The 21,086-nt window shown below is 39.0% G+C and overlaps 1 protein-coding gene across 9 annotated transcripts in view; it reads right to left on the bottom strand.

The window, feature by feature from the left end:
- Nucleotides 1-323: 323 nt before the first annotated feature.
- arhgap23 (Rho GTPase activating protein 23) overlaps nt 324-21,086 on the bottom strand; it is a 279,609-nt gene continuing 258,846 nt past the window's right edge. For 7 of the 9 annotated variants that reach the window (XM_033034901.1, XM_033034902.1, XM_033034905.1 and 4 more), the window contains 5 exons: nt 20,524-20,565; nt 18,654-18,759; nt 16,766-16,774; nt 8,117-8,148; nt 324-4,807 (listed from right to left, as the gene is read on the bottom strand). In XM_033034901.1, the coding sequence (XP_032890792.1) occupies nt 3,122-4,807; nt 8,117-8,148; nt 16,766-16,774; nt 18,654-18,759; nt 20,524-20,565 (1,875 nt within the window). In that variant the 3' untranslated portion in view covers nt 324-3,121. The remainder of the gene's footprint in view (nt 4,808-8,116; nt 8,149-16,765; nt 16,775-18,653; nt 18,760-20,523; nt 20,566-21,086) is intronic. The other 2 variants (XM_033034900.1, XM_033034898.1) reach the window with 1 other exon arrangement.

Here is a 21,086-nt window from a genome sequence, read left to right on the forward strand (position 1 = left end):
TCTCATCAATGTGGCACTTGTGTCTCCCTTATTGTCTGTTCATGTGTTTCTGTGGGGGTTACACATCCTTCTGATTCAGGTGAACATAATGAACTGAATTATTAAGAAACAACTGGATGTTGCACTCGGAGTGAAGAGGTTGGGTTATGGGGAGAAAATGCAAGTTCTTTTCAGGGTTCAATAAAATGATAAAACACTGGTTCGCAGTTACAGAAATTGCCTACTTTTGCTGGGTGGAGCTGAAAATAATGGACAAGAAATTAAGGGCAGATAAAGTGTCCCAAAATTATTTTTTAATATGTTCCATACTGAGAGAAATGGTTTAGTTTGTTCCATGGAAAGCAAATATTCTTTCTGGTCATTAATGTTTACAGAGAATCATGATCTGGTTGAAATCTGTTAATTCAGCAAAGACAAGGTTCAAAGTGGACATTTTGTCATCGCCTCAGCCAGCTGAACAAATGTCAGAAGACCTTGTGTTGAGATATTTGTTGTGGCAATACATATTGGATGCAGAATGGGTTGAACTGAGTAAGACGACTATTCTCCATGAATGTAGTCATGCTGGAGTGCTAAGTGCTACCATAATATATATCCTTGTGATTAAAATGAAAAGGGAGTTCCATTTCACTTTACATTTAAAAAATACAGCCATTATAAATCCATGTTCTGCCTGGCAAAGATTGTAAAATGTATTCCTACCACTGTGCTAGTGCATTAAATTCCATCAAAATCCATCAGCACTTCTACGGGTTCTACATTCCTCTTGATATAACTGATTTATAATTCTCCAGACTCACCCTTCACCAATTTTGACACAAAGATGGTGCTCCCAAAAGACATCTTAATTAAATAAAACAAAACTTAACTTGTTAGTTTGGGTATCTAATCTTTCTGTTAATAAGTACAATACATAAATACTTTAGTGATTAGTGCATTAGTTGTAGTAAAGTATAACTACTTTTTTTTTTTAAAGCAGAAAATAGATTTATCCTTTTTATAAACTGGTTTCTTAATAATTAAATCTGTTGTTAAACAGCAGGAAGCTAATATGCAATTAACAGAAATTATTTATGACCAGATAATTTTTTTTTATCATCTAGGGAAAAATGAAAGTTTCAATTTACTCTCATCTGGTAGTAAAGATGTAATGCAGACTAATATGTCAACAACTAGATCTGGAAACAACGAGCAAGCAACAGCATTTTCTGATGGTCAAAGGAAGCTTCAACCTCACCTCTGCAGTAAACACAAAATGCTGGAAATGCTCTGGTTAGGCTGCATCAGATGCTGCCTGACCTGCTGAGTATGTCCAGCATTTTAGTTCTATTTCCTCCAAAGTGTTCCAGTTTCTCCATTGTAAAGCTGAGTGCAGCAAATCCAATATTTAAATACACACGCAGGCAGTTCCAGAGAAGTTGTGGCAGTGGTGGAAGAGAAGCTGGGAGGATATTCTCAGTGCAGGCTGTAAGCCACCTGCATTATGCTATCTTTTACCTTAAGACAGTGAAATCAATGGCTGTTGTGATGCCACCCAGATGACAGTCACACAACTTGTTCACTGACCGCTAATATCTTTTATTTAGATTCATTTCCAAGCTGTTTGGCGAGATATGAGAAGCAAGAGATCAAAGCCAATTAAAAAGACTGCTCTTTTAATCAGCACTCTCTCAAAATTAGGACTACGTAGACATCACAAGAATTAAACTCCAATCTCTGGTATCACAAGGGCCATTGAAAACAGTAGCTCTGCAGTCAGGGTTAACTCCTAATACTACTAAAACACCCTGGTTATCCTTGTTCTTCACAGCAGATGTTGACATAACAGCATAGAGCTAAGAAGCAGGTAGACAAAAATGCTGGAGAAACTCAGCGGGCGAGGCAGCATCTATAAGGAATTGGAAGTTAAAGTAACGAAGATTCATCATGAGGCAACACCTTGCTGCTGTACCTAATGGCACGTGCATAGTATTTTGAATGTTTTCCTAAATATATGAGAGTTTAAGTGCTCCATCTGTCACAAATCCTTCCCTTTCTTTTGAGCAACTGAAACTGGGAGCAACACGTTCTCTGTGCAAACAGGGTTGGAAAGAAATGACGTTGATCGTTATAAGTTGCGGCACCAAGGTTCAACTAACTGAGTTAAACTGCACCAAAACATGGAAGGTTAGCAAAGCAATTTCAACGCTAGTTACTCTTATGCCAACCTCTAACCACAACGGCATATTAGTAGTTAAAGTCTTTTGAATTCTGCGACTACACCGTACACTGATATTTACAGCCCTTTTGAATCATTCCCTTTAGCCCACATCCACTCTGACCGGTCCTGTGCAATTAAAGATCCAATGTAAAGAACATAAAATGCTCCAAATACACTTGATGCATCCACAATGTAAAGGGAAAAATCATTTGGGGACAGATCCTTCACAGAACATTATTCAGACAGTCTATATCTTTCAAATGCTGAGACCTTACATTCCAACCTTATTCTGATTTGAGTTTGCCTTTCTAGTGAAGGGAATTTCAAATTTAAAAGTCCACATTTCCTGGGATAAATGCTAATTGTGGAGATTTCAACAGATCACCAGATACAGATATCTCACTCTATCTGTTGTGAGAAGCCAATGGAATTTGGAGAGAAACCATTAAGTGACCTAAAAGACCATTTTCCAAGGTTTTGTCCACATCTGTGGAACTTCGATGGAAAGTTGGTCAAATCTGCATAGAATTCAAAGTCTAAATGCTTTTGGTAATTTTGTTTCAAATGTTATTTCCAAGCAATTAATTTGATTTTCCTTAAAGAATCCAAGTATGTCTCTTAATGTCCATCTAGCTTAATCCCTTACGAGAAACAAATAAGATTTCCAAAAATACAATGCAGCAGTATCTTTCAATTTTCTATAAAACGAAGATAGTTAAGTGAAGGGAAATTGATAAAAAAGTGTTTTTAAAAAGTCATCAATGGTGGGACTTCAGGATTCTATTGGTAAACATTTTAAAAATTGAGTTTTTTGGCTCCAATGATCGGGAGTTTTCCAACCTGTTACCGAGGGGTGTGGGGAGGAAATATACCCCTTATGTTGGCCTAGCTCCTGAATGTTTTAGCTCTAAACAATTTCTATCAAAGGTACTGATGGAATCGAGAAGAGGTCGGATGTTTCTGAGCCTTTATTCCTGTGGACTTGGATGAAGTTGAGTCACTGTCTCTACATGGACCTACTGCCGAGCTAGCTGGCAGGGAAGACGAGGTTGTATTGCTGCTCAAGTTCTTGTTATTGAATGCTGGCTGTTCAGGTTGAAGATTCCCACTTAAATGACTGGAACAATACTGTGGGTCTGGGTCACCCGGTCTGGGTATTTCGTTGGGTTTAGATTCTAAATCCGGCTGTATTTTTCCTACTGAATCTGACGTCTCCCAAGAATCAACTTTATGCTTTAACTGGCTCATGTTAGATGCTTTGCCCCCTTTGTAGCTGCTGTCCTTGCTTTCCAGTTGGTTTTCTTTCCATTCTCTGAAGTGAAACTCTGATAAATCATTCTGTACCACCACTGTGTGTCTCCTTCGAATGCTCTTCTTTCTACGCGTCTCTGGAGAACTCTGTTTTCTCAGCCCTACGCCAAACATATCATCTGCCGAGGTTTTGAGCCGAACTTTTGTTTGATCAGCCAGTATGCGTTTTGCTGCCTTTGTCGTGTCTTCTTTGTTCGAGTCGCTCTTGAGGAAACTGTGTTTTTTGGTGGAATTGGGATGATTCGCATTATCAAACAGATTTGTTACCACTGAAGGCTCTTTATCTTCATTGATCATGGTGCCAAGATCATTTGTTCCTTTTGGTTTGGCCAATTTCTTCCGAGCCAAAGTGTCGCACTGTATTAATCTGTGAGAATTAAAAGATGGCGTACTGCTTAACTTTTGTGTTGCATTTCCTTCTTTGTCAGAGCTTGTGTTGCTATCTGACTCACGACGACAAAACCTTCCTCTCTCCTGCTGCGAGCTGGAAGCCTTGCTTGGCAGCGTGCGTGTGAGGTAACCACTTTCATTGTCCGTTTCAATCTGACCTCCGCACTCACTGATTAGCTCACTTCTCTCATCATCAGCTTCATCGCCCCTACTCTCTGCAATGGATTGCACCTCAGAACAGAAGTGGTGATCCAGGGTTGTCATTACGGACGAAATGGTGGAATATCCTGAAACAATTGAGCTGGCATCGGTGGGAATTAACTCCCTGTGCTCCATCTCAGGTGTGTGCCACATCTTCTGCTTGGAGCTTTTGGAAAACAGTTCACTATTGTTGTTACACTGAGGACCAGTACTAGTTGTTGGATCACCTGGGCATTTTCTCCTTCTGTCTGAATCCAGAGGTTTGAGGGCGGTCCCTTCTTTGAGCGAATGCTCAGTGCCAATTGAAGATGGGCTGAGATGTGGTTTAGATGAAGAGTCCACATTAGCTTCTTCGCTCTCCCACTGAGACGGCTGATGGCAGTGCTGGTTTGAATGATTAGATTCTCCTGCTTTCTTCAGACTTTCTTTACGAACAATGGACTGGTGAATCGGCTCCACTCCTCTGTTCCTGCTCATGCCCAGCTCCTTCTCTTTCTGTCCTGCCACATCCTTCTTTTTGTCTGTTTCCTTCTTGTCTAATAATCTCTCTTTGTTAATAGCCTTAATAGGTTCATGCTCCGAATCATCGTCTGTGCTACTTTCAAGCACTTTTGCCTCCTTTTTCTTCCTCTTACGGTTGGCCGCTGCAAAGATTGACATCACGAGCTCCCTGTTGTATAGATCCTTCCTGGACCCCCACGATCCCTGGAATTAAACAGCATCAAATTAGTTCCATGAAGACGATTTAACTAACGGTGAACAAAAGACATTCGTAGAGAAAGCATAGAACAAAAATAACAGAATAAGTTGTTTTTTGCTTTAGGGTTTCCCCAAAATGTTAACTTGTATTTCAGTTGATGACTGACCAACTCTTAATTTTCTATATTTAATGTTATGGTTGTTTAATACTGAAATTTATTTTCCACTTGTATGAAATGCCAATGAAAAAAAAAGCAAACACACAGATCCCAGAGGACTATAGCCACATTGAGAAAGTGGGACTTCCACAAAATCAAAGATATGAACAATCCTACTGTACACAAAATCATCACTAATTATGTGATCATACCTGCACTCAATTTACCTTTATTATATATGAGTGGATGTTTTAAAAGCTTAATCCAATAACTAAGCTGATGCTTCCCAGCAAACAAGCTTTTAAAGTGGGTTCTCCTTCCTTTTAGCCAATTATTCAACATTTGTGTACAGAATGTTTTTTTCAACAGATTATTGAAAGGAAGAGATTGTGGGAATTCTTTAAAAAGATATCGGCAGTCCAGCGTATCTCACTGTATGTTATAAGGAAAACCATATTCAGGAAAATCACTGGGATGTAGCTGATTATGCAGTTTATCAAAAACTTAATTGTGTTCTTTTATGTACAATTTCTCTTGGGAGGTTAGCATTGATACCAAAGATGCTACCAAGACAGATTTAAATTACATAGACAATACAGGAGTTTGATGCCTGGAGTTGAGTTATGATTTGTTTGATATTAAGGAGGGTGAACGGATAAGTAGAGGGAAATTATTTCCACTGTTTGAGGAATCCAGCACTGATGGCAAATCAATAAAGTGCTCTCAAGAATGAAACTGGAAACTGCTTAAAACATGCAAAGGCTGATAGAAATTTGGAACTTTCTTCCTCAAACACCAATGGTAACTGGATGTATCATTAATTTTAAGTATGATTGATAAATTTTAATTAACCAAAGGTATTAAGGAATATGGGGACATATTACTCCACATCTGTGGAGTAAGATCAGCCATAATCTCACTGAAAAATGAAACAAGTCTCAGGGACACCTTTTGGCCATTCAGAGTTGCCCTTTAAAAAAAATTATCATTCCTTCCTTCCCAATTCTCTTTACATTACACATTTTACATTCGGTACTGTGACAATTGATTATTGCAGCATGTGCTAGTTTGAAATGACAATTACATTTCTGACCAGCAAGGACATGATTACAGAGTTTGGACAATTTCACCATTCACACCAGTCACATCCGAGGCAGAACAAACATTTGAACCTGTGCCAGCACTTCTAATGGACTGCAAATGAACGCCATTAGTTTAACCGTTGGGTAGCAGAACCACAACAAGTCAACTCCAATTAATCAGAACAAAACAGGATGCAAAATGTACTTGACATTGACCTGATTTGAAGCCGATATATTTTTTCTAGCCACAACATACGTACATGGTCAGATTTGGAAAACAGTTACTGAAGTGGCACTGGCACTTAAAATTCTAAATTCATACATCGAATTTGCCTTAATTCCTCAACAAATGTGAATGCCTCATCAGCAATGTCCATACTATGGTATGCTGTCGTTTTTGAATTTGAATGTAAATCAATTACTCGTCCATTTGATTTTTGATACATATCATTTAAAAAAAATAAAAAAAGAATTGGCCATTTAGTCCCTTTAGGCTATTTGATCATTCCGTAGGATTATGACATCTGAGCTGAACTCCATTTCTTTCATGTTCCTCAGTATTCTTATCCACCAAAACATCTCTCTGATGTGAGCTCCTATTGTCTAAGTATCCAGAGCTTTTTGTGAAATAAAGTTCTAAATTTCTACCAACCACACATCTTTGTACTGAAATAATTCAGCATTGATTATGCAATATTGGGAAGGTTTTTAAATGGATAGATAGGCTTAGATGAATGATTTATTTCATCTGTGATTATCTGATGGATCTGTATCTGACTAGGGATAGTAGTTTAAGTTCAAAGAACGCATTTTAAACATCTCAATGGAATAAAAATGTCAATGGATTAAAAAGGTCATTAAACAATTGAGAATTTAACTTGTATAAACAGTTATTTTGTCCTATAAAACCATGAACATGGGATTCCAGTTGGTTCAATGTTGCTTTTATTGTCACATGTACAGAGTGCTAACACAGTGAAATTATTTTTCTTACAAACAGTCCAGTAGAGTATAGCCATACCCCCGGTCTTCATTCAGCAAGTGTACAGAAATAGTCTACTGAGTCCGCATGCAAGGACGCTCCGGTTCTTATGAGCGGTGCCTGTTCCAGCCTTTAGCCATCTCCTTCCTTGCACTTCACGTCCCTCTCCTCACCCATCCACCTTTGTTCCCCTGGGGTGCCTCCCACAGCCGACTACGAGATCACGGTAGGTCAGGCCCCGTGGATGATGTCCAAGTTATGGCTCACTTCCTCTCCTCTCCATATTTGACACCCTTTTGTCTTCTTTTCCGCTCTAGCCTTTGTGACTCCACCCATCCGCCAATCAAATCCACCTCATCTGTATCCACCTATCACTTGCCAGGCGTTGCCCCTCACTCACCTCTCTTATCCAGCAACTTCCCTCCCTCAGCCGACGACACTCAGTCTGAAGAAGGTCCTGACTCAAAACATCACCTGTCCATTCCCTGCCCAGAATCTGCCTGACCTGCTGAGTTCCTATAGCACTTTGCGTTTGCTCATTTCCAACATGAATCATTTGGAATAAATAGGGTCACAATATTAAAAATCTAAGAAAATGTTAATAATTATTGATTCTTTCTGAATAGAACTTATTTAATGCAGTTATCAATGTAGACTGGGTTTTTTAATAAGGTAGATTCTGGACACCAGCATGATAGGTATGGGACACAGAAATCAGTCAAGTGAGATGACAGGAATGTAGAATCAAGCAACAACAGATGCTGGTTTATACCAAAGAAAGTGCTGGAGTAACTCAGTGAGTCAGGGAGTATCTCTTGAGAAGTTGCATTTTAAAAATCTGCAGATTAAGGGAAGAAGTGAAGATATTTAGAAATGAGCCTTGAGTTTTGAGTTTCTTGAAGAAATGAATTAGTTAGCACCATCAAGATTCAACTTTATCTCAGTACAGTGGGAATGTTGTAGAGAAAATGCAAACCATCCCAGTTGACATGTTTGGAGCACAGGGAAAGAAAGAACAATGTTCAGATGTAACGGATGTGGATATTGACACGGTAGTTGAGTTACTGACGTCTCCAAATATTGTAATCCTTACCTTCGACTTTGCTGAATCACTAGTGGTTGAATCTGCAAGTTCAACAAAAAAGCGCCAATTAGGAGCAACTCAGCTTATTAGTTACCATTGCAACGTGATTAATGGTAAAGGTTAGGATTCACATGACAGAAGACAGCCAACACAACACAAATAAAGCAGCCCTCACTGCAACATGGAGATCACAACATTATAAGTACCTATTTGCATTTTCAGCATTTATTGTCATTCATAAGTCATTCTAAAAGAATTGAGGAGCTTCTGCCTTAAACTGGAGAACAAGATAAAATAAATTGACCAGACATATGTCTACGAGAATCTGTTTTTTGCATAGTTATTTGTAACAAAGAAAATGTGTAATTTAAATCACCAAGGCTGGTGGAAAATAAAAATAAATGATACATGCATATTGAACCCATTGAACAAAGCAATTTGGATGCAGCAAATGATACAACCTCCTTCAATTCTTTACAAAATATTCCATCTCAAACATGCAAAACCTGAAAATGCAAATCTCTGATTATATGCAAGTGATTTTCTTCAACAGACACTCACATTATTAGGTCCAACACAAACATTCAGCCAAGCTCATCAGAAACTAAGTATGATTAATTGTTAATACAGATCCTGCTTTGTTGATTGGGCAGCAGAGGAGTTTGCTGGATCTTTATACGTTGAAGGTGACAGGTATGAGTGCAACATTTGCCTTCCAGCTGCAGTGAAGCCTGTCTGAGTGATTCCTCAGAATTGATAATAATCGTTGGTTAAAGATCCACTTTGTTTCTGCTATGTTTTCCTTCAAGCACCAGTCCATGCAGAATAACACCAGCTTAAACCAAGCTCAGCTAATACCACGCAGGTTAGCGAGGGACAGTTTTACTGGATTTATCTACCCGTTTCTCTTTCTGCCTGCATCTATGGAGAAATACTTGGCTTCAAATTGGCTTCTAGCCATCACCATAAATCAGCAGCTTGCCAGCGAAGCATTAAAAACGTCGACTCTCCTCCTTGCTCATGAGGAGTTAGAACATTAACACAATATGGTATTGCATGATGCCCTCTTCAAGCCCAGCAGCAAGGATAGGTGAAGTTTCTTTATTACTAACCCAAAGCAATCAGCTGCTACATCGCACATCAAATCAATTGACTCCAGTGAAGTAAATTGAAAGAACTCCAGTAATTATTCCATATTCCCAGCATCATTCTGTGTGGTAGAAACCATGTCACCAAGGTGAATATGTACCTATGGTTCCGAATTGCTAAAACAGTCCATTTGGCCATCAACGATGACCAAATAATTGTCCATATCAACCCCATCTGCCAGCACTTGACCCACAGCCTTCTCTGCCTAGGTGATTCAAGAGCTGGACACTCATCTGGACACTTCTTAATGCTCTGCTTCCACCACTCCCTCAGGCGGTGTGTTCCAGGTACACATCACATTGGGTGAAAACCGTTCCCCTCAGAGCTTCTCTAACCCCTTACCCTAAATCTGTATTCTCTAGATTTATCTAACACTGAAGTGGGGAATGCTTTCCTGATGCCTAGCCCATCTATACCACTCATAATTTTACATTTGTTAATCATGTCCCTCTCATAATCTGCTTTGATGCAGGGTCAACAGACCTAGACGCTCCAGTCTCCCCTCATAACTGGTGATCAATCCCAGGCAACATCCTGGAGAATCTCCTCGGCACCCTCTCCAGCACTATCACATACGACCACTCCTGACCTGCTGAATTACTCCAGCGTTTTCTGTCCTTCCTTGGTAAACCGGCATCTGCAGTTCATTGTTTCTACTGTTTCATCTTTCACATAGTGCGGGGACCATGACTACATGCGGTACTCCAGCTGAGGTCTAACCAATGTTTAATAATGTTGGAACATAACCTCCCTGATTTTGTAGTTAATATCCTAATTCATGAAGGCGAGCCACACACATGTCTCTTTAACTGCGTTATTCACCTGCGTTGCTATCTTTAAAAAAATCTTTGGACTTGTACATCAAGGTCCCTCTATTCCTCTACATTCCCTAGGACCCTATTATTCATGGTGCACATCAAAGCCCCATTGGTATTCCCAAGATCCAACACCAACCATTCATCCGAGTTAAAGATTCTCAGCACATTTCACCAAAACATTGACAATATCCTGCAGCTTATAATAACTCTCCACACTGTCAACTCTACTGACCTTCATGTCACCTATAAACTTACTGATCATGCCACCAACATCCACATCCAAACCATTGATTATATTACAAACAGCAAGGATCCCAGCACTGATCTCTGTGGAACACTACTAGCCTCAGGCATCCCAAATCATTTGGCTACAAAGTGATTTGAAGAGATGCCCCAGAGGGCCACACACGTTGATCACACTATGTTTAACCAATTGCCATCAACCGTTAAGAAATGTTCTTTGTTGCTTCTCCCTAAACTACCTACCAACAGATATATGGACACCCATGAAGTGTCAGTGTTACTGATCCTCTCTGTTCTGTACAAAACACAATATCTGCTAGACCTTGTTTAATAGACAATAGACAATAGGTGCAGGAGTAGGCCATTCGGCCATTCGAGCTAGCACCGCCATTCAATGTGATCATGGCTGATCATCCCCAATCAGTACCCCGTTCCTGCCTTCTCCCCATATCCCTTGACTCCGCTATTTTTAAGAGCCTTATCTAGCTCTCTCTTGAAAGCATCCAGAGAACCTGCCTCCACCACCCTCTGAGGCAGAGAATTCCACAGACTCACCACTCTCTGTGAGAAAAAGTGTTTCCTCGTCTCAGTTCTAAATGGCTTACTCCTTATTCTTAAACTGTGGCCCCTGGTTCTGGACTCCCCCAGCATCGGGAACATGTTTCCTGCCTCTAGCGTGTCCAAAACCCTTAACAATCCTATATGTTTCAGATAGAAGAATTGGAAGAATCATTTATAGGTCAGGATATTGATAATCCAGTGACTCCCTTCAATAACGTAAGCTACACGTTCAGGTAGATAAATCAAGTAGATTCAACATAGGTAGCTTTGTGCATCCATACCCATGCACTTCATTGGAACTGCCCCAACACTCGATTTACATGGAATAAAATTCATAATAAAGAATATTTCCTCAGCTAGTAGACAAAGAGAATACACACAAATTCTGGTCCTGGGAGATAAATGATCTTACTTCAAAATAACCTGGACTCTCAGCTTTTAGTTTTAATGGATATTGAAAATTCAATACTAAATGACTATTTATAGAACAATTTATAGCATAAGTTGACATTGTTGTTCAGTTAAAGGAATATGAAAACTAAGCCTAATTGAGTAGTTTATTAGTGAAGTGGAGCATGAAAACGCCCCATAAATGGAGGAAATATCTCCAAGGTTAACAGAAATGTTACTGACTGAAAAGCTCATTGCTATACTCATGGGAACATGGGGAATGGTTGTGTGGCCATCCATGGGATCAGGCTTATTTGCCATTTTTGGTCGATTCTGGGCCATGCAAAGTAAAAGTGAACAGAAACAAAGGCTTGATGTTATTTTGCAGCAGCAAAGGCATGTTAAAGTAGTGCTGTGGGAGGCCATGTGCAAGTATCATAAGACCTTGGAGCAGAATTAGTCCATTCGGCCTATCGAGTCTGCATCGCCATTCTAATCTATTTTTCCCTTTCAACCCCATTCTCCTGCCTTCTCTCTGTAACCTGCCCTTACCAGCAATCCATTGATTGGAATTGTGTACAAACCCCAGGGTGCCGGCCAGAGAAACCAGGACAAACCAGGTTGTCCCTTATTTGTTAGGAGCTAAATAGTTTCCTGATATATTTTCTTAATAGACTAACCAGAATTAGCAGCCAACCACTGTATCATAAAATATTAGATAGATTCACAACGTTCAAAGATTTAGTTTGAGCATAATAATATATTTCCTCATGTTGCTTTCTTAACTTGTTCATTTATCACAATGTGAATACCGTTTTGTTACAGGATTTAAGTTCAATTAAGTACTGTCCACATAAAGCAAAGCTGCTCTCAATTAAAATTGTTAATATTAGGACTTAACACAGCAGGCAAGGAAACAGAATTGGAGGGGACTATGAAACATGAAGAAATGATGGAATTAAGGCAGAGTGCAAACTATATTCTTAAAAATTGCTGAAATTCTGCATAGATTAAAACTCTGTACATGCCTCTTTAAACGGTTTGGTCCAAGTAATCAAACAATGAGTTACACCTTTAATCCTCCTATCTCTGCAGAGTGAAATATTCTGCTCTAATATCTTTCATTGACATCACATTAGCTATCTTGGACAAGAACAAGGTTACAGGAGGGTCAATGCCCTGGCACTATGCCTGATACTCAAATAGGTAAGTTAAGGTCGAATTGGAAAAACCATAATGTCAGGTGTATTTTGCAATAAAAATGCTAAACTGTGATCTGTGATTTATCTGGACTGGCTGTTATTGTGCATTTTGTCCATCCTCTCCTATGGAAGAAGTAAACATGGCAAGATATACAGCAAACAACTCACCTAACATTGCCATATTTCCACTTGAGATGACAGTTAAAGTCTACCACTTTAAGTCAAGTATACAGAATAAAATGTTGCAAATTAATGTGCTGACATAGCAATAGAATGCAATTGCTAATTGCTCTCATATTGACATCTCCAGCTGCTATTTGGAACCTACAAGCTCTCCAAGTTTGCAACTTGTCCTTGATATATTAATGAATGAATTGCCCACTTAGCGCCTTTACCAAACACTGCGTAAATTTACTACCGGGCAGACAGATTACTTTTGTCAGAAATTCAATATCGAAAAAGTGATCTTAAATTTGGTTCTAAACAATATTCCACAAAACTTGATTCGTTGTGAAAAATAAAATACGAAGGAGAAAAAGTGAGATCCAATCTTGGACATGGAAAGAACTACAATAGTTTTCTACGGAACTGAAGGATCAAAGGCGATCTATCAAAAATCCTCATATAGGGCAGAATCTCACGTCTTTACTGCTACTGATTCCGTGGACCAAATTGAAGTTATTTATGAGGCCTGTTAGTTCTCCTGGAGTGAAAAATCACATCAGCCTGAGCTACACTTCAGAAACAACGGGTTACCTCAGGTGTAAACCTTGTGATATACAAGATTCTCCCTACAGTTAGCTGCACTAAATGTAATAGACCCTCTTTGGCTGATTTGATCCAAGGTGTCAGAACGAGCACTGAATAATAAGTAATCCTCTAACTATGATACTATAGCTTACACTCTGCATGAGATGGTAACGAGCTGCAATCATAAGAAAGAGTGGATGTGATGTGAGTCTTGAAATAGAAGCTAGTACATCACTCTCAGAGCAACTAGAGGATTGTTCCAATTATTGAACTGGCCAAAATACTATTGAATGGCAAAACCAAGATTTAAAATCACAACATGGCGAGTTGGGCAGGAGGAGGTTGAAAGAGGCTGGGAGTTGCAATATTTAATTTTGTGTCTGTTAAAACTACAAATTAAATTTTACCAATGTATGTAAAATATATTAAAATGTATAAAAGGTACTATGTATTACATGGATATGCCAAGTTTCATTTTTCTATTAACAGTTTATTTCTGGATCTCTGAGAATCATCTGTTAGTTCACTTGCGTGTATGCAGGAGCTGTATAATGTTAATACAGCTTATTAGACTCAGGGAAACATTGCCAGTCGAGGCAAATCCTAAACAGGCCAATGCGTAGAATATTCAGACAAATTACTGACAGTGTCAGTGTATTCAAACTCAAGTTAATATGAAACAAAAAACAATACTTTAGTAGACATTAACTTGGTATAACCAGCCATTCAAGGGTCAATTCTGGTGAAAAAATACAAATGCAATTTTGTGTTTGCTTAAAATAAGGATTAGGAAACTGCCAGTTCATGCTCTTTATTAATTTGTGCCTTTTTGCACTTCTGGGTGTACAAGCAATATTATAGATATTGCACAGACCCAAGTCTCATCCTCTCTCTCTTCATGATGAACAAATGGTTTGATTTAACAGAGCATACAACAGAGGAGCTAGATCATACCCAGTTTTATTTCTCCACGACGTCCGCTTTAGGAACAAGAAACAGTAGAAAGATTTTAAGGAAACATCCAGCACAGAGAGGAAATTGGAAAAAAAACCTGCAAAAAAACTAAGACTCCTTCACTTCACTGCCCCCTATCACCTGTCTGTAAATAATTTATTAAAAATAACTAAATTCCCATTTAGGTTTGCCTACATGCCACCTGGCACAGGGTAGATAAATCTGCAAATAGGTTGTGAATTGGGTAGAGGGATACTCCTGTTTGAAATCCTTGCTGCTTTTCCCAAGTTCCCAAAGCAAGTGTTAGCTGTACGTTTGCCCCTCACCATGGCTGTAACACCACACTGAGCAATTTTGATCTATCTCTACATTTGCCAACAATATTTGTAATGTTTCATTTTAAAATGACATACTCAGTCTTAAACGGAACAAGCAATTCTAAAGGCTACAAGAATAGAGCGATATAAAGAATATATTGTTCTTTGAAATTGTCAGGACAGGTTAGGGTTAAAAGTAGCTTAGAGGTTCCCTGGGTTTATTAATAGTATTATAGTACAACAGCAATTGGAGTACAACAGCAAGGAAGTCATGAAAAACCTCCCATACAAGATTGGTGTGGTTGCAAATAGTTGCGTGTCCAATTTTGGAAGCTGCCCATTAGATAAAATGCAAAAGATTTGAGAAATGTAACCAAAATAATGAAAGGTGTTAGTTACACAGATAAACAGGAGAAGCTCGGGCTGTTCTCCATGGATATGGAGATGTAATTGAGATGAAGGTTACAGAGGAGATGAAGAGAAACTATTACCAGAATGATGTCTGAATTGGCTACAAGGAAAGGCTGGATAGATTTGGATTGTTTTCTCTGGAACGCCAGGGGTTACTGGGAGACTTGATAGAACTATATAAAATTATGAGGGGAATAGACAGGGTAGACAGTCAGAACCTTTTTCCCCAGGATGGAATATCAAATACTTGAGGGCATAATTTTAAGGTGATAGGGGTAAATTTTAGAGGAGATGTGCAGAGCAAAGTTTTTCTACACAGAGGTGGTATATTTCTGGAGCAGCTGCTGGGAGTGGTGTGGAGACAGATATAATAGTGGCATTTAAGAGAATTGTGGACAGGCACATGTATATGCAGGGATGGGGTGGGGGGGGGGGGGGATGCATTATATTCAAGCAGGCAAGGGTTGTTCTTCTTACAAAATGAATGATTTTTAAGAATTGGAATGCACAGCAGGAAGATTAGGGATAACATACTAATAGGAGCATTCAACAAGAGGCCGGGTTAGTATCTGAAAGGGAGGAATGTGTAGGAACTAAGGAAGTGAGCAATTTAATTGTTCTTAGTTTGATCTGGCATGGACTGAACAGGTGAAATGGCCTTCATCTGCATTGTAAACATTCTATGATAAGCTGAAAATGGGAATACAATATTGCAGTGATCAAAAGACAAAGTGCTGGAGTAAATCGGTGGGTCAGGCAGCATCAATGGAGGCATTGGGCAGGCAACGTTTCAAGTTGGGAACCTTCTTCCAACTGACTCACAGTTCCTCCAGCATTTTGTGTTTTGCTCAAGATTCCAGCATCTGCAGTTCCTTGTGTCTCCAATGTGGTGGTCATGTCACTGGTGTTCCAGAGGTGTGGCCTCGAGTTCCCGAGAACTGCTAGTGTTCATCGTGTAGCTTGAGAATATTAAAATAAGATCTGTAAAGCCAACTTGAAACGGTCAGCATTGTTATAAAAGCCCAACTGGTCAAAGATGTTCTTTTGAGAGGGAATCATGTTCCCCTTATCCAGTCCAATTCCACACCAACTTGGTGATTCTTAAAAATGCTCTGCTGTGGCCCAGCAAGTCCCTTGGCTTCATCTAATGATGCACAACAAAGGCAGGCCCCGTAACCTACAGCCTCATACAGCCAATGAATAAAAAAGGTTTAAAAGCCTGACGTCTTCTGCTATTAAGATCTCTCTAACAAAAGCTATCCAAGGCCACTTGCCCCATATCAGAATATCACAAGCTGGACTCTACACTTGTAGAGCTTCAAGATATATATTTTTAATTTTATTAAAAGTCTTTATGAATGCAAGCTGTTCAAAACACCCACTGAGAAAAGACCAATATTCCTGATGTTAGTGGAAAGGGACAATGTTAATATGGTTACTAGCCTGCTCACAGCTTTAGAACTATTGATTTGTTTGTTACTCAGAAGTTGAATGTTAAATATTGCCAGAAGTAATTTACTTGATCACGTTGTCAGCAAAACAGTTCCAATTTCAGCCGCTGTCCAAAGTTGTTAATGTTTAAATCATTTGCATGCCAAGGTATTCCAATTAAACCAATCTTGCAGCTTGTCAGAACAGTGAAGGGTGTTCATAGATCCATGACTGGTGCATTGTTTCACTCAGTGACAATGAGCGTTATGGTGATAGGAAAGGCCGAGCAGTAAAAGATATTAGGAGAGCATATCTAATAAAAACTCAAAAGAACACACACACAAAAGAAAGAAAGGTGCCTGTTTTCATGCAATTTTCAGATCATTGCATAACCCATCCCTGGACAGCCTGAATGTTCAGTAGCCATCGTACCCGAATCTGCTGCAAATGTAAATTATTGGTTTCAATTATTTAAAATGAACAAACGTTAAAAATCACTCACACTTTAATGTAAAATAATGGAACACCTGCAACATTGTTACCGTGAATCATATTTCATGCCGTGATCAGTGTATTTTTCTTGTTGTCAACATTTAAGTGCATCATCAGTAACCTGAATTCTTCAACCAGGTAATATTACTGTGGCTGAAAATAACTAAAAGCACAATTCTACTTGGTCTTCACTGCACAAGAATGTTTCCCATGCTCAATTGGTTTTCCTTTCTGCACAATTTTGACTTGGATATTGACTCATTTATTGAAAATAAATTAAAACCCTGAATTAAAATAACAGAGGAATGTAGATCTGGAATATTAAGCCTCTTTATAAGATCAGATTGCCCATTTGCTAGGTGCTTCATCTAAACCTCACTGCAGCATTCCACAGGCTATAAAGATTAGAAGGTCCAGCAGTAAAGGGTAGCCAAGGCTGGAACTTGAACCTGGCTGCTTCAGCCAGCACTGGTAGTTAGGCCAGAAGCCAACTTGATGATAAATCACATACGGAGATTTTCCGGGCTCTACAGATTATTACATCGGGCAATACATTTAGTTTAGTTTATTGTCACGTGTACCGAGGTAGTTAAAAGCTTTTGTTGCGTGCTAACCAGTCAGCAGAAAGATAATACACGATTACAATCCAGTATACAGATACATGATAAAGGGAATAACTTTATTCATAAAGTTAACATGATAAAGTGGATAACCTGCTTCACAAGTGAAATGGAGAGGCACTAGCAGCAGAACCATTGTAATTTCATCAGTGAAACAAAACACCAAGTCATTGAGTGACTTTCAGCTGAACTTTGAACAATCAGTTGTAAACAGTAGGATAATTCTATGCAACCATGCAATCCATCGCCACTAACATCTGAAATACTGCCCAGATCAGTTCCAAACAGAAGACGCTTCATCCCGGCCAGGTTTCTACAGATAATCATGGTCATGCATCGGTAAATGAACTTTGATGATTGCCTAACCCTGTTTCCTATTCCAGGAGACATCTGATTTGCACTTTGTACACGAGTATCACTGCACATTGGGTGCAGACATTTGGACGAAATCATGGCATGCCAAATCATGTGCCAAAATAAACATTAAGTTTAAGATAATTAATAAGCTCAGGCATGAGTAAAAATAAATGCCTACAACGTGCCTGGTTGCGAACATTGTTTTGTGCGACCAAAAGCCAATGGAATTTCCTGCAGCTACTTGAGAATTTTGCAAACGATTCAGTGCTAATAAGCAAGAACCCATTCAAGAACTCAAGCCAATAGTTTATTAATAATTCATCAACAGGTTACTTTGACCTGACTATGACAAATTCAGCAACTCTATTAGAATAATCAAAAAGCAGAAATAAAAGCAAATAAAAAGATGGAAAAAGAACAGGTGCCGGAAATCTAAAATGAAAACAAAAGATGCTGAGCAGGCATATCATCAGCATCTGTGAATGAGAAACAGAGTTAATGTTTCAGTCAATAGACCCTTTGACAGATCCAGGAGAGAGAAACAACGTTGATTTTAAGATGCAAAGAAGGTGGAGGATGGATAAATGGGACAATGGGAATAAATCTGATGGGTCAGTCAGCGTTACCATGGATACATGTCGTGGAGGTCATGCAGATCAAGAAGGGTCGGACCCAAAATGTTTCTCTTTGCTGCCTGATCTATTGCTTCTTATGGTTCTTGTATTTGTCTAAGTTAGAAAAATATAGTATGGAACTAATAAAACTGGAACTGGGCTAACTATTCTACAGTTTGACATATTATCTCAGTTTGGACAAACCAACATTATAAAGCATTGAGATGTATTTGTTACCTGAGATATCCCCTGGTGCTCCTCCAGTTCTCCCAATGTTTAAGAGGAGATGGTCTATGTTAGGTACTGGTTGTAACTCTGTATTACATCCATGGTCAACTGGAGCCTACAACATCAAAATACATTTCAAAACCATATTTTTAAAATCTCAATATTGTTTTTAAAAATTGTTTATCAGTTGCAAATCATCACACCTCTGTTATAAAGGTGCTTGCATTCAGATGTCTTCGGTTATTCAAAAGAGTCGAGTTAATTATAGATTTCTCCATGAGAGCAATGATATTTGTCCCTTAGGTACACAAAAATGTTGGAGAAACTCAGTGGGTGCAGCAGCATCTATGGAGCGAAGGAAATAGGCAACGTTTCGGGTCGAACCCCTTCTTCAGGTCTGAAGAAGGGTTTTGGCCTGAACGTTGCCTATTTCCTTGGTGTTTCTGCCATTTCTATGCCCGGCCACATTTTGTGGCCCGAGGGGTTAAATGTATGCTCCGCCTCACTGCTCTAACAGGTCTGCAAGGCAAGTGGCCCACCAGTGACACTGTGGCCCAGGGTCCTGTTCCTTGACCTTTCAGTAGCTTGTTGCTATCAAAGACATTGTGTTTGATTAGCACAATTTATCAGTTCAAAAGGATTTAAATCATTTTTTTTTTTAAACATAATCTTAAAAGCAGGGTGTAATATAAATTGATTTAGAACATTATGACATGGGAACACTGCAAGGTAAAAAAAAGTTTTGAATTGTTATCAACACACTTACTCAAAACCCTATAACCACCCTGAGTATTAATTTCTCCATCATCAGTACATGGTGGCTACAATGGGTGCCATATACATAATGCATTGTAGTCATTTGTCAGGGTAATCAAATGCCACTCCACAAACCCACAACTTCTACCACCAAGGGGGTCAAGGCCAAAAGTTGCATCGAAATTCCACTGCCTGTATATTCCCTTCCATATCATATACCACACTGATTTTGAAATATTTCAGCATTCCTTCAATATCTTTGAGCCTAAATCCTGTGTCCCCCTCCCCTCCCCCCCATTCCCCAACACCATTGAAGGAGTACATTCATCAGAAGGATTTCAGTGTGGTTCAATGTGGCTCCACTGCCACCTTATCAAGAACTGATGCTGGCATTGTCAGTTAATCATAATCATAGTATGTTTTGCAACAGATGAGGAATTTGGTTTGCCATAAAGTCATAACAAAAAAGCCCACTTCTTAAAGAAAAGCACCACTGACACGATGATCTCTTCCTTTCCCTGTGTGTAAACTTTTGATTCTTAAATATATTTTTTAATGAGGCACTATAAATTTTAGTAGAGGGATAGAGCATGGAAACAGGCCCTTCGGCCCACAGAGTCCGTGCTGACCACTGATCACCCATACACTAGTTCCATCCTGCCCACAAGGGACAATTTAGAGGCCAATGTGTCATTGTGATGTGCTCTGGAGAAAACCCACATGGTCACGGGGAGAAGATACAAACTGTAGTCGTAGTCAGGATTGAACACGGGTCTTTGGCGCTGCGAGGCAGCAACTCTAGCGCTGTACCGCTGCAAACTGCAACTATTGATTTTTACTTTGTTTTTTTTTGTTTTCTTCAATAATTTTAGGTTTCTTGAGTTCTTGCATGGAGCTGTTCAACCCATTTTCATCAAAACTATCATTGCTAATACCAGTTTCTCTTTTAGATTAGGAATTACATCACTTGTTTTCTTAATGCTCCATTTATTAAGAAAAATAATGATTTCCTACAGCACAGTCTGTGAGATAATTTTTTGTGAGAATTATTCCTGCAGTAAATAATCCCTACAATTATTTTGATTTGATCTAAAGCCTTCAAGTTACATAGAATGCTACTTACTTTCCCATCCATGTCCCGATCTTCATTGAAAAACCAGTCATACTAAAAAAAAAGCAAATGGGTTTCAAAAGTTATCCTAATAATCTGCTGGCACTTATGTAATAGAGAAATAAAAGGGGATTGTGCACTGCTTTGTTATCAATAACAGTTTGAAAGCACTATAAATATAGAGAATCATCCTATAGTGATTTACAAGGATGAGGGATTACTAACAGGACACAACGACATGCTGCCAACTACAAATCATCCCACCAGTTTATGGTAAAGGGGAAGCAGTCTTGCTAGCAAAAATAATAAAAAACCCTACAGATACTGAAAATCTAAAAGAAAAACGAAGATGCTGAAAAGACTCAGGTCAGGCCACATCTTTGATCTGAAATATGAACTGTTTCTGTTCTCACAGATGCAGCCTGACCTTCTGAGAAATTCCATCTTTTTTCTAGTTTTCTATTAGAATAGTCTTATCCAATGCTTGTCCTTTTTAGGTTCTGACACAAATTAGAAAGTTATCTCAGAGAGTTGGCCCGTCTACAATTGTAGCCATAGTACTATAATCTTGAATA

Source organism: Amblyraja radiata, chromosome 16, assembly GCF_010909765.2.
Source record: "Amblyraja radiata isolate CabotCenter1 chromosome 16, sAmbRad1.1.pri, whole genome shotgun sequence".
NCBI classification, from domain to species: domain Eukaryota; kingdom Metazoa; phylum Chordata; class Chondrichthyes; order Rajiformes; family Rajidae; genus Amblyraja; species Amblyraja radiata.